Raw genomic sequence first — 12,518 nt, 5'->3', positions numbered from 1 at the left:
AAAAGGAGTTGAATTGGAGTCATCATAGAAACATCGTGATGTAGTTTATGTTGATCAAACATTAACACATGTATACAATTTCAAAGCAAAGCCAATCTACATCTAGGTGGTGCAATGAGCTACAACAAACAATGATTGAAGTAAAATGACATGTGGTGATTTGGATATATATACAAGGGGGAAGACATTGAAAAGGCTGATTGTTAAAGAGAGTGCACCTTGTAAAGCTAATGTTACCGCTTCAAAGTGTGGAGATGCACGTGTATACATTCAGGAATACTCATTGTATTATCTGCAAACATACATAACACAAGTACAGATTGTACAACACACGACTTCTTTACACAGAGACAAAACGGGACCAAACCGTAAAGGCAAACACAACACAGACCACTCTTTAACACCCGCTGTGATTCATAGACTTCAGAGTACTGTTATTCTATTAAACTGCACCAGCTTCATGGTGCGACAGAACAGAACTAACTATAAGATTTCATGAGCATCCTTAGGTGTACTGCCAAGATATTAGGATTTATTAAGCTGTTTAGGTATATCAAAAAATAGACGTGCACAAAGAGTTTGAATACACCGTAAAAAGGGGGTTAAAATGTCAAGCTGACCCCGGGTTTCAGTGAGTCAGCAACGCATGCATTATCAAGAGAATGCAAAAGTGTATTTGTAGCGATACAGGTTTGACTTATCCAGCGCTGTAGTGTGATAACCCACCTGATGGAAGTGAAGTTATCATTGTGACTTTAATGAAGGTGGTATTGTTGTACACAGTTTAACCAGTAGCAGGAACGCTATGTTTGCAGGCCTACATAATATTGCGGCATGTGAAAAATAATGGGTTTAAGAGATCTTTCCTGAACTTAAAAACAACAGTGATCAGACTGTGGTGTCCAGTGGTGTCCAAACCTCCTCTTGTCTTGCCGGTGTGTTGTCACGGTACCGTCACTGATGACCCGTCAGAGCAGACTCTATGGCTGGACGCAGAACAGACAGGAAGTGCTCTCTCTCCTCTCCTCTCTCTGTGGCACACACCCAGGAACGACAAGGACCCTCCAGGACAAAGGCATGACACACATCTGAAGACACAATAATGTTCCATCAAAAAGACCAAAGACTTTTGCATAATTGGTATTATTTATATGGTAAAAAACTCACAGCGTGTGTGTGTGATCTCTCTGACGACCAGGCTGTTGAGAGCCACCGAGGCCAGGAAAGTGTGTGCGCTCTGGTAGGTCAGCGTGAAGGGTGTGTGATGAACACGTCGCCGTGTCAACACCAATGCGTCGCTAAACAGGAACAGGCCCACATCTGACACATGCTCATAGGTCCTGGTCATACATGCACATAAACACACACAGAGAAAAAAAACTACACGTCATGACACAGTTTGGCCCGAAACTGTAGGTTCAAAGGTTGGTAAACTAGGAACAAGGGAACTAGGAAAACTGAAGAAGAACAACACAGTGTTGTGGTGTTACCGGAGTGACTCAGGGATCTGCTCATCAGGGCTCCCGAGCAAAGCAGCATCCTGAGTTATTACCAGCTGCCTGTTCCCTTCACTGAGGTTCTGCACACACACCACATTCATATTAAAATACTTCCAACAACTTACTTCTGGATGTTGAAAGCAGAGTATCTGGTTGGATGAAAAACATGTTGCAAATTCTGGAAAAGGTCAAAATGTTGATGTACTTAGTGAGAAGTTTACATATCGGTAGAGACAAAGGGTGAAAAAAGAGGATTGTGTTTTTTACCGGACATCCTTGGATCATCTGCTGCGTTTCCTCCATCAGCCTGTCTCTCTCTGAGTTACGCTTCAACTGAAACAAAGAGAAATCATGTGTGGTCATAGCACTGAGCACAGAAATGTGTACTCTGTGTGGGCATTGTACCTTCTGTACGAATCCTCTTAATGTCACCAGGGTGTTGAGGGCAGAGGAGAGGTGTGTGTGGTCAGGGTGAGCGGTGTGTGTGTGTAAACACAGAGCTTGAAGCAGAGTCACATACTCCTGGATTCTCCACAATGGACACAGCAGCAGTTCCTGAAGGCTTCACAAACACATGCATTGAAACACATCAGTAACGCTAATTCATTGCATTTCATTGAGCGTTGGATACCAAATAAAAGGGTGTGCATGTGTGTGTTGTTACCTCAGCATGTGTGTGGAAAGAGTTCTGTCTGCTCTCTTCAGGAAAGCCCGAAATGGCGGCTTTGTCTCTCTGCACTGTCACACACATATACATCAGATGCTCACTTATTTCACAAATGAATTGTCTATACAAACCCTTGCTGTTAATGATACACCATCTTGAATGAAAAAATATTTAACAGAGATCAGGCAGAGGCGTAGGATTTCTCAGAACGCTCTACACTTAGCTAAGGCTGTCTCATGCATGGCACAAACTCATTGTGGGCAGTACCTTGTCGATGGTGTGGATGGCAGTGGGGTAGTTGTTGAGATAGTTGGTGTAAACTCTAAGTTTTGAGCACAGTTTCACAAGCACATCTCCAACACACTGCGCTGCACCCCACTGCTGCAGCCGGGCTTGTAAATCTACCTGAAACACCCTGCAGCAAACACAGACACATCTGTCAGGTCATGTCTTCACATCAGGGCACAAACAAGAGTGTTCCATACAAATCTGTGTGTCTGCGTGTACCTGTTGAGCTCCAGTATCCGTGTGACAGGGCTGAGGACAATGTGGATGTCATTGAAGCTCAGAATGGCTCTGTTGGAGTTCAGTGCTGCTGTAAGAGGCTCGTGGTACACCTTCAGCACAAAGGATGGGCAGTTCAATACTTTTCTAATTCTAATATTGACAGATTTATTCCACCTTCAGACGTCTACATGAACCTTTTCTGCTTCTAAATGAACAGACACAACACTTACTGGTTAGGTGGTTGCTATTATAATATATACACTATAGCTGCAGAATCATCAACCATAAGCTAGTTGAAAAAGGAATTACATAGACACCCCATAGTTTGCTCGGACTAAAGCTGGAATAATGACATTTCATTTGCCTGTTTGCATTTCAAATGATTGATAATTTAAAGGCGTACCTTCAGCACGGCGCTCAGTCTGCCCAGGTAAAGACACTCGCTGTGGAGGAGCTCTCTGGCAGCTGCACTTCTCCAATCTAACGCGTTCTAAAGATGGTGAAAGAGAGACGATTGGGTTTAAAAGACAAAGTATGCTCCATCAAACTTCACTGAATGGACGAGTTCAGATCATACACACCTGCGGTAGCTCAGGTATCAGGCTAAAGCGCTTCTGTGAGCTGTGTGGTGCTGAAGAGAAGTCAGCTGCTCTTTTGTTTTCATCTCCCTCATCCTTATTCCATCTTGTCAGGAAACCAGCAAGAAACTCCAGAGGTCTGGTCTGAAGAAAAAGAGATCACAATGGTTGATAAAATGCTGCAAACTTTGTATCATGTCCGTTTTTAGCTCTTGATGTACTGTATGTGTGTATTCACAGAGATTCCCACCTCTGTCTGTCTTGTGAGAGCAATGAGTCCCTCTACCAGCGCCTCACTGAGATCTTTGGACACACACAGCTCCTCGAGGCAGATTTTCTCCCACAGGAAATTACCTACAAATAAAAGAGACGTTTCCTCAGTACATTTACAGGACACAGGCACAGGCATGCTGGCACCAATTTAAATCTGAAATTGCTCCAGCTGTGTGTGTATGAATTTGAATCTACATTTATGTGAAACACACCCAGAGCTCGGCCCCTGGCCTGAAGGCTGACCTGCTGTAGCTGTGGCCCCAGATGGCCCCTCAGCTCCCCCAGGGCCTCCTCCATCCACTGAGCCTGTCTGCACCAGCCCTGCAGTACACTCTCACACACAAACTGCAGCGCCGGGGATGATGCTCGTTGGTTTGAGAGCCCGGTGCACACACTGCCGTCAGACCATTCGCTCAGGACTGGGGGGGGGGGACAAAAACCTTTTCAACAAGTTGTAGCCTCGTTATCTAAGCTGCTTCATTTTAAAATACAGGAAATGACCGTTATCTGTTTATTATGTGGACACTTATTTTGATAATCACAATGACCAATATGTACATGGCACTTCCTGTGGCTTCTTCAGAACAAAAGTGAAGTTTCACAAATGAAGAACTACAAATGAGAAACAGTGGCAGTAAGGAATGGAACTTTAAGTATTTTCAGGACAGTCATATTATCCAGCAGTGACGTACTGTTCTGAAAACTTCCGGTTGCAAGACCCATTGGTGTTCGGACCTCCAGACCGGTCAGAGTAGAGAGAGTCTGGATGAGAGCCGCTCCTGATGCTGGGGGAGGGAAAGAGACGGAGAGAATGGAAGTCTTCGAGACTCAGAGAAGTGTGTGTTTCTAACAGTGTCCACCTACCACAAGCAGCTAGCGGGGAGAAGATGTCAATCCCTCCTCCTTCCTCAGTTGGTGCCACCCAGCCACTAAGTTTTTCCCAGAAATCCCTTTGATCCGGGTTTAGCAGAGTCCTCTCTGACAAGATACACCCTAAAGATTTTAAAAGATGATTTTTTTGGGACAAAGATATCTAAAAATTAAGAAATGTTTTGAATGTATTACAAAAAATAGGTGTATGTTAGTTATCTGTGATGAGTCCATGCATAATGTAAAACCAATTCAACATTCATGATAATTAGTCCTGGGCCAACTCCTAGCCAAGGGACCAGGATAGTCATGGACTGAGTGTAGAAAAATACTATCAAAATGAAATTAACCATGAAATGGAATTAGCAGATGTGCTTCACAGTATCCTGAGAGATTACGTTGGACTGGAACTCACCCTGGCAGTGTTTCCACACAGTAAGATACACAGGATTATTCATTCTTACTGTGAAGCAGATGGATTTCTTCAGTTCCTCCAGGAGCAAGTAGGCCCAGTCTCTGAGCTCCCTGCCCAGTGATAGCCGTCTCCACCTGGGCTAACAGAGCTGAGAGAGTCCCTCTGTGGTCGTACAGAACCACAATCACTCCTGCCTTCACACCACTCAGCAGAAGCTAGATGAAGCAGAATGAGAGAGAAAGGGCAGATAGGGAGAAATATGAGATGTTCATCTTCCCACTGGGCCTTTTTGTCTTTACACACTTCATCGCTGCTCTCTTCTCATACACAGTAAAAGGTGATTTAGGCTGTCTGACTGATAGGTTTTTTATTTTACCTCATAGGCAGGGATTCTGTTGGAGATCAGCAGTAAGAGGGCAGGATCGGTCCGACGGATGGGTGGGACTGTGTGTGTCAGTGCGAGTCTGCTAGTAAAAGAAGACAGCGCTCCACTGGCATTGTTCAGTCTTTCAATGAAAGAGAAGAGAGAGGTTTGATAAGCAGCAAATAACAGCGCCATGTCTTATTCCTGAAACCGCCTTGTGTTATGGCCAAAACATGCTTATGATGTAACTGATGTGTGAATATGTAACCACCAGTGTGTAGACCATCACCTGGAAGGACTGCAGGTCTGGACTATCTCCCGGCTCTGAGCTGCAGACATGGTCTGTCCTCTGTCCATGCTCAGGCAGAGGCTGGGGGACCCTACGGACCTTGGAGGCCAGGAGAGTGAGGGCCAAGAGCTAAATGTTATTCCAGAGCTGGGCCTCGCTGTCTGGGTACTTCCTCTGGCTGCTCCTGGCTTTGTGAAGCTGCCCCAGGCTCTCCTGGTTCTCATAGACTGTCCTGCAAATTTCACAGATATAAGCACTGGAAGGAGTTTCCTGCGGTAAGTGAAGACATGTTCTACCTTTCATAAAGTAACAGACACTTTGATTACAACGGATTTCTGCTTTCGTACTTACTCCTCTCTTCCTGTAGTTTGTCTCTGATCATCTGCCTGATCCTCCTCTCCTCCCTCCTCTCCTCCTCCTCCTCTGTCATCACTGTGCTTTGTTGGTTAAGGGTCCCATAGCGCTCGGTTGCCTCCCATGGAGTGAGCCAGTCAAGGGTGGAGACGCAGGAGACGTAATGGTTCTTCCACGCTCCATATTCTTTCTCTGCCGGAGTGTAGGGAAGGAACCAGCCTCTTGTGATGCAGCGGCTTGCCCACAGACAGTCCTGGGCAGAAAGAGACAGAAGAAAAAGAAATATGCACAAAGTTTAAATAAAAGGGAACTTCAGTTTAAAATAAGTTGTCTGTCCTGGGTCTCCCACCTGCTCAGAAAGCGTTCTCCAGTGCCAGCTGACCTGGGCCGCCGAACAGAGGTCACGAGGGGACAGAAATGACATCACGTACAGGGACAGGAAACGTGGCAGCACCGCCGTGAAGTCCACTTGAGTCACAGGAACCGTCTCGATCAGCAGATCTCTGCAGTACCTGCTCACATTGTCAGAGGTTCAGTTTAAAAATCACAATCGTTGGTTTCCATCTGAACAAAAAGTCATATTAAGAAATGATATAGCCCCCCAAAAATACCTACAGCTAAATAAAGACATATTTTTTTTGGCTTGCATGATGCCCTGCCAAGAAGTAAACCAACTGATACACAAAACAAAGAAGAGAAAGACCTTACTTGAGCTGGGACATGGTGCAATGTGTGAGCAGAGAGTGCAACAGGTGTTTCCTCTGTCTGTCAGTCCACAGGTCAAACCAGTGCAGCACAAGGGTCATCCTCTCCTCAAATAACTGGGAGGGAATAGGGAAAAGGACATCAGCAAAGTTGGTTCAGTCAGTGAAGAATGCGCGGAAGGTGCACCTCATTGCATAAGAGTCTGGCTGCTGTGCCAAAAGCTACAAAACTGCTCTCTGATGAAGGACTAACGAGAACCAGGAGTTGGATTGATGGTGTGATAACAGAGCCTATTAATAAACTATTAAAAGTCAGATCAAGTCCTGCCTTCCTTTTAAAATATGTGGCGCACTGCCATAATTAAAACATATATATAATGTATTTATTAATGAATAGATCTGGTGTCGCTCATGCTGAACTGGTAAAGTGACTATGTATTTAAATACCGTAGTCTCCAGAGAAATGCTTGTTGTATATGAAACTTCTTCTTCCAGCAAAACACATGAAATGATTCAAAAGCTAAGATGATGTTGCTTCAGCTGTGCATTTATTTATCCAACCCTTTCAAGTCCTCGATTTAGTTTTAGTTGTAGGCTATTTGTTGCATTTGACCCGACACTTGGTTCAATATGTGCTGTACAAAAACAGCCGAACACACAATAACACATGGGTATGCCCAAAATCAAAACGTTGCTGGGTCAAATTGTGAAAAATAGAGAGTAAATGTACCGTTTTTATTATGCGCGTAGTTTAATGGAGGCACGGCACGCGCACCTGTTCCGAATCATCCTAACTGGCTGGTAAACTATGTCGTGCTAGCAGTATTGATAAGACGGACACTATAGTTGCTTAAACCTTAAAACCATGTGCCTGCATGCTACTGTAATAATTAGACGATTACTGCCATCTGGTGGCTATGGTTAAAATAAACCATAAACTTTATTGAGCTGAGTATGTTCTCTTTTTCCGGCGTTTACCTGGAGGTTGCTCCTCTGGTTGTTCAGGGGGGTCCAGCAGCTGAGGCGCGTGTCTGAGCGCGTGCTGCGGACCTGCTCACAGTCCGTCCCGCTGAGCTGCCACCGCTTCACCGAGTGAGGAGTTGACCACATGTTCTCACACAGGTTCCAGACACAGGATTGAGAAAACGCCTGGACTTGTGTTTGTGTGCAATCTCCTATTCAATGCCAGATTTAAATCTCTAGAGAGCAAGAGCTGAGTAACAGGCTGCCACTGCGCCGCCCTGCTCCCTGTAACCTTAGAGACTGCGCCGCCCTGCTCCCTGTAACCTTAGAGACCCGTCAACAGTAGGATGCGCACATTCCTTCACACTGCACATCCTCCTGCACAGGAAAAAAAAGCACATGATCATTATGAAGAACACAGACGATATTCTGCAAGAAAAAAGTCAATACTGTCAATGAATGTTTTAAACTGATTTGATAATATGTAAGTCATAAGAGGACTTTTGGCAAAATAATCTACATTATGCTTCCCCATATGCCTATATTAACCATGCTTTACATTCATGCTAATTTGCATACCCCCTCACATGATGAATTGATGGGGAAAGTGCAATTATATGGAAAAGAATGAAATAACATTGCACATTTATATTTTATTTAATATTCCTTTCCATTGCACTATTTGTACATCTGTATATTTCTTCATTTGATTTCTAATTATTTGTTATGCTTCATATTGTATTTTGCTGCTGCGACAGAAAAAAGTTTGGGATGAATAAAGTATTTCGGATTACAATCTACACAGTAGTTGTTACAAAAGCTTGATACATACGTTCATTATGGTTTCCCTTTTCCAATTATCCCGTCACCTACAGTTTGAAGTCCTTCGTCAGCATCCTTTAAATGTTTTTAAATGAATGATTTAAATGCTACAGGCAAAAGATTCAGACAACACATTTATTGGGTCAAACCACAAAACAGTTAAAGCAGTAAAACACTCAGTAATAATCCCACATCCCCAAACACCACACGTTAAAATCAAGTAGGATTTAAAATCACAGCAGCATCACATGATCGTTAACATCACAGAATCCAAACCCGCTCTATGTAACATGATTAGATGGTAAGAACCAATAAGGCAAACGGACTAAATGAAAGACATTAAGGCATGGTTGTGATGTCCACATTTGGATAATTCAGTATTTTCCAGCGTCACACCAATGAAAACGTGCAGTGTGTTTAGCGTGTTGCATGGATATGTGCAAATATATTCAACACTGAACGAGGTGTTGTAGGTGATATCAGGCCACTCATATGTAGCTAGAAATCAAATGCAAAATCACAAACTTCGGGTTAATGCTTATTTTCTTACAAATAACACACAGCAGTCAGTATGGTCAGAATCTACTGTGCAATTATATGTCATTCAAATGTAATCCATAAAACTACAGCTAATTAGGATACATTTTTAGGTTTTTGCTGTGTCTAGGATTAGATCATAACTACTCATGGGAATACAAACAAGAATTTCTGTATACATATATTGATAAGTTAATGTCTATAGGTCTTAAGTTTGTGATTGAACAGTGATACTGACCTGTGACAAAGATAAGACAAAGTGCAACAGAGTAAGTTTACATATATCTGAAAGAAGCAAGTTTGCAGTCAGTTCACATTGAACAAAGCTGAAGAACACTTTCAAGGAATTAATCAACTTTTGGACCAAACAAGGTGAACGCTTAATATCAATATCACTTTGGCTAGCAATTTATTGCAAATCCAGACTGGCTCTAACTCGATTATAAACTGGCCAAGACAGGGATGCACCAGTTCCAAAGTGTGATTGCAGATAGTAAAGTCTCCACGATGTTAAACCTCACTAAATATAATACTGACTATAAGAGACAAGACAATGCACTGTTTAGGATTTATCAGTGAAGGTGCTGAGATCAACTCATGTCTATCGGTAGCTTTGAAAAATGAGTGCATCCCTGTTGTGACATCTTACATCCATCCTGCTGTACAGATGCTGGTGAACAGCTGTTTTGACATTTCTGCCACATTATTCAAGAGAAGTAGTGCATCAAGCTGACCTCACGCCTTTTCATTTCTCTCTGAATTGCCGGGTCCGGGTCCGACGGGGTTGTGAGAAGAGAATTTATATACTGGCAGTCCTCGGGATCTCCTGGGAGTCGGCTAGATTGAGTTTCTGACTGGAGAAGTATGTTAAAGGCAAACAACTTCAGGAAACAAAAGACAAAGAGGTTAATCTTTCACTTAAAAACCGTTCAAAAGAAATAAGGGACGGTGAATGTTATATTTAAAAGGATACATGGAAGAACTCAGCTCCTCAAGCTGTGGAGAAAAAGCACAGTTTGATTGTCTCGTGATAATGCAAAGGAATGTATACAGTGATCCTGCGATAAGTAGCTTACTAAAATCTGAAATAGTTTAACACACAGGAGGGTAATAAACTGCTCAATCTGTCCTGCGATGTTGAGTTATCACACCAGATCTTTATCGAGAACATAATGTAACAGCACAGTGTATTTCCAGCAATTCAGTAAAGACTACAAATCTAAAAATAAGAAAAGCACTACAACACGTAATTAAGTAAAACTATTTTAAAAATGTGACATTATGCTATTACAGTCTTACATTAAGAAGTAATTTGTCCATGTTGGTGTCGCAGGCGACTTTCCTCTGGTCCTCTGGCATCTCATCCACCTCGCCGTAGAGGTCAAAGTGCAAACGGGCCAGTTTCTCCTGCATTTCTCTCACATGCTCCATCTGACCAATGGAGCACTCATTGCCTGACACAGAGAGGGGATACGTATTTAATATAACAACCACATATTATAATGAATTTACATCAGATATTAAAGGACTGGGTGTAACACATCACTACATGTCTCTCTAAGATTCTACAGGTTTGTTTATATCTCAAGACATGTGTGTGAAGAGCCCCTTTGAGGTCCAAATTACCAAATGCTTGTAGTTTCCCCGAGTGGAAGTCATTCAGCAGACTGAGCAGGCCATTCTCCATTTCCTGCACATCCGAAACGTCAGTGAGAAAGGAGTGCTGGATAATGGGAGCTGCCTGCCCCTGCTTCTGGTTGGATTTAGCACCCGCACCTGGGTGCCTGGGTTTGTCTCTAACTCCCCTGGAAAAGATAAAAAACAAATAGCTACAGTTTGTGTCACAGATCACACTTCACATACGGTCATTGTGTATATCTGATGAAACTTATACATTAGCTACCTCCTAGTTTTGCTCTTTTGGCTGGAGTGAGTCCCTGCGTTGTGGCTGGAGCCGACTTGCCGTCCCCCGGAGTTAGCGCTGCTCTTCCGGCCAGTGCCACTGGTCGGAGCCGGTGTGTTGGAGGAGATTCTTGGACTCTTTCTCTTTAGCTTTCGCTCCTCCATAACTGCATGTTACGGTCTCTATAGGGTTAGCTAGATAGATGGTAAAGCACGAAACGCTCAGACCAGGTACTACAGACAACACTGTAACGCAACGCCAAACCCTGACACATACGAGTGTGGCTCGTGCCCAAGCTAACGTTAGCTTATCAGCTAGCTTCTCGGTACATATTCCAACCCACTAACACAATGCTAACAACAGTGCAACCAGAAGCCGGTTAGCTACTACTCACACTTGCTGTCGAGCGTATCGTTGGTCGTCTGTGGCATTGACAGATAGTCCTCAGGGTGTCAACACCACAAACATACTACATGCGTATGTAACCTGCGAGCTAGTTTGCCTAGCATGTAAACTCTGAAAACTTCCTGTTTCTGTTGGACGCAAAGGACCGGCGATGGGCCGTGGGTTGAAGCCCCGGACGCAAGCGTGACGTCGTTTCAGTTGTTGAGCTTTTCGTTTGGTTTTCTAAGAGGAGGAACGAAATCAATGATTTACTTTCTCTATATTAAATGATATATTTCCAATCACACGGCTGAATAGGAGGCTCGTCTTAAGGACACTTTACACATCTATAACATTCTTCGGACAAACTTCCGTTTTGAAGTGTTGGCCTAAGATGTTTACGTCTCTGACACTTTATAAGCACGAATAAAACATATATAAATAATGAATGTAATTATATATCAGACAGTCTGACACTGATACTTCAAATCAAGCCTAAACAATAACTGGCTTTACTCACTTTAACTGCCTCTTTGACTGCAATACATTTCTGTATTGTAAGGTGACACTGCAGGTTTTGAAAGGTGCCCTAAATGAAAGTGAACTGTTGTTATATCTGTGCCTCTCTCACACTGTGAATGTTCCTTATTTTAGACCAGGTTAATCCTGGTGTCAATAGGGAAGAGCAGGTGGAGCAGCTGCCTGATTTTATAAATGACTCCATGATCATTATTATGTCTTAATAGAGACCTAATGTGTCTGATTGCTGGCCATACAACAGCGTTAGTAGCCATTAAATATACCCATACTAGGACTGGTTATAATAATTGACTTTGTTTGTAGATGTTGTCCAAACTGTTGTTTCACTCTGAATTGTATTTGAATTTAACCTGACCATAAAAAGCCACAAGGGGGAGACACGTGAACATCCAATAGTGATCCCCCTTCTCCCTCTTCTTAATTAATCCAGTATGAGAAACATGCTGAAAAGGCGCACTTTGTACATTTCATTTAACAATGAATGTTTTCATAAACACAAGCTCAATTCAAACTGCAGATTAATTGAATTCCAGAAAAACCATTTAAGCCTTTATTACTGTACAGCAAATATGTTTGGACTGAATGAGGATACAACTCTGTGTTGGTGAAAGTCTTGAATAGCTGCACAAAAAACGGATTTAATTCACCTTTCCTGACACCACAGCGGGACATAATGTCTTTGCAATTACATTGCTTTTGTTTTTTTTGGTATTTACGAAATTGGGGAGCGTAGAATGCATCAGATACATGTTTTATCTGTAATTCAAATTAATTTCCTTTTGCGACTAAAATAAATTACCTCAAGAAGAAAATTGTCAATGAGGATAGTTAAAAAATCCAATCAATATA

General features: G+C 42.8%; 2 protein-coding genes across 3 annotated transcripts; both read right to left on the bottom strand.

The window, feature by feature from the left end:
- Positions 1–13: 13 nt before the first annotated feature.
- LOC134861013 (epithelial cell-transforming sequence 2 oncogene-like) lies at positions 14–8,439 on the bottom strand. Its single transcript, XM_063877973.1, has 22 exons — positions 8,316–8,439; positions 7,499–7,861; positions 6,525–6,637; positions 6,166–6,328; positions 5,814–6,069; positions 5,463–5,694; positions 5,186–5,315; positions 4,859–5,024; positions 4,389–4,517; positions 4,217–4,309; positions 3,737–3,943; positions 3,502–3,605; positions 3,255–3,395; positions 3,077–3,163; positions 2,674–2,783; positions 2,434–2,581; positions 2,164–2,237; positions 1,905–2,061; positions 1,767–1,832; positions 1,491–1,579; positions 1,168–1,340; positions 14–1,088 (listed from the first exon to the last, which is right to left on the bottom strand). The coding sequence occupies exons 2-22, from the start codon at positions 7,628–7,630 to the stop codon at positions 955–957; spliced, it is 2,904 nt and encodes a 967-aa protein (XP_063734043.1). The 5' UTR covers positions 7,631–7,861; positions 8,316–8,439; the 3' UTR covers positions 14–954.
- Positions 8,427–11,747, bottom strand: ccdc28a (coiled-coil domain containing 28A). Of its 2 annotated transcripts, none has more exons than XM_063877976.1 (6): positions 11,650–11,747; positions 10,746–11,372; positions 10,469–10,647; positions 10,142–10,296; positions 9,816–9,838; positions 8,427–9,696 (listed from the first exon to the last, which is right to left on the bottom strand). In XM_063877976.1, exons 2-6 carry the CDS (start codon positions 10,907–10,909, stop codon positions 9,642–9,644), a joined length of 576 nt encoding a protein of 191 aa, XP_063734046.1. In that variant the 5' UTR covers positions 10,910–11,372; positions 11,650–11,747; the 3' UTR covers positions 8,427–9,641. The 2 variants fall into 2 exon arrangements, with proteins under 2 accessions (XP_063734046.1, XP_063734047.1); XM_063877977.1 differs by having other exon boundaries at positions 10,746–10,939; positions 11,140–11,702.
- Positions 11,748–12,518: the final 771 nt, after the last annotated feature.

This window comes from Eleginops maclovinus, chromosome 24 (genome assembly GCF_036324505.1).
Source record: "Eleginops maclovinus isolate JMC-PN-2008 ecotype Puerto Natales chromosome 24, JC_Emac_rtc_rv5, whole genome shotgun sequence".
In the NCBI taxonomy this organism is placed as follows: Eukaryota; Metazoa; Chordata; class Actinopteri; order Perciformes; family Eleginopidae; genus Eleginops; species Eleginops maclovinus.
Note: the sequence above shows the minus strand (reverse complement) of the source record. Positions and strands in the feature narration are given on the sequence as shown.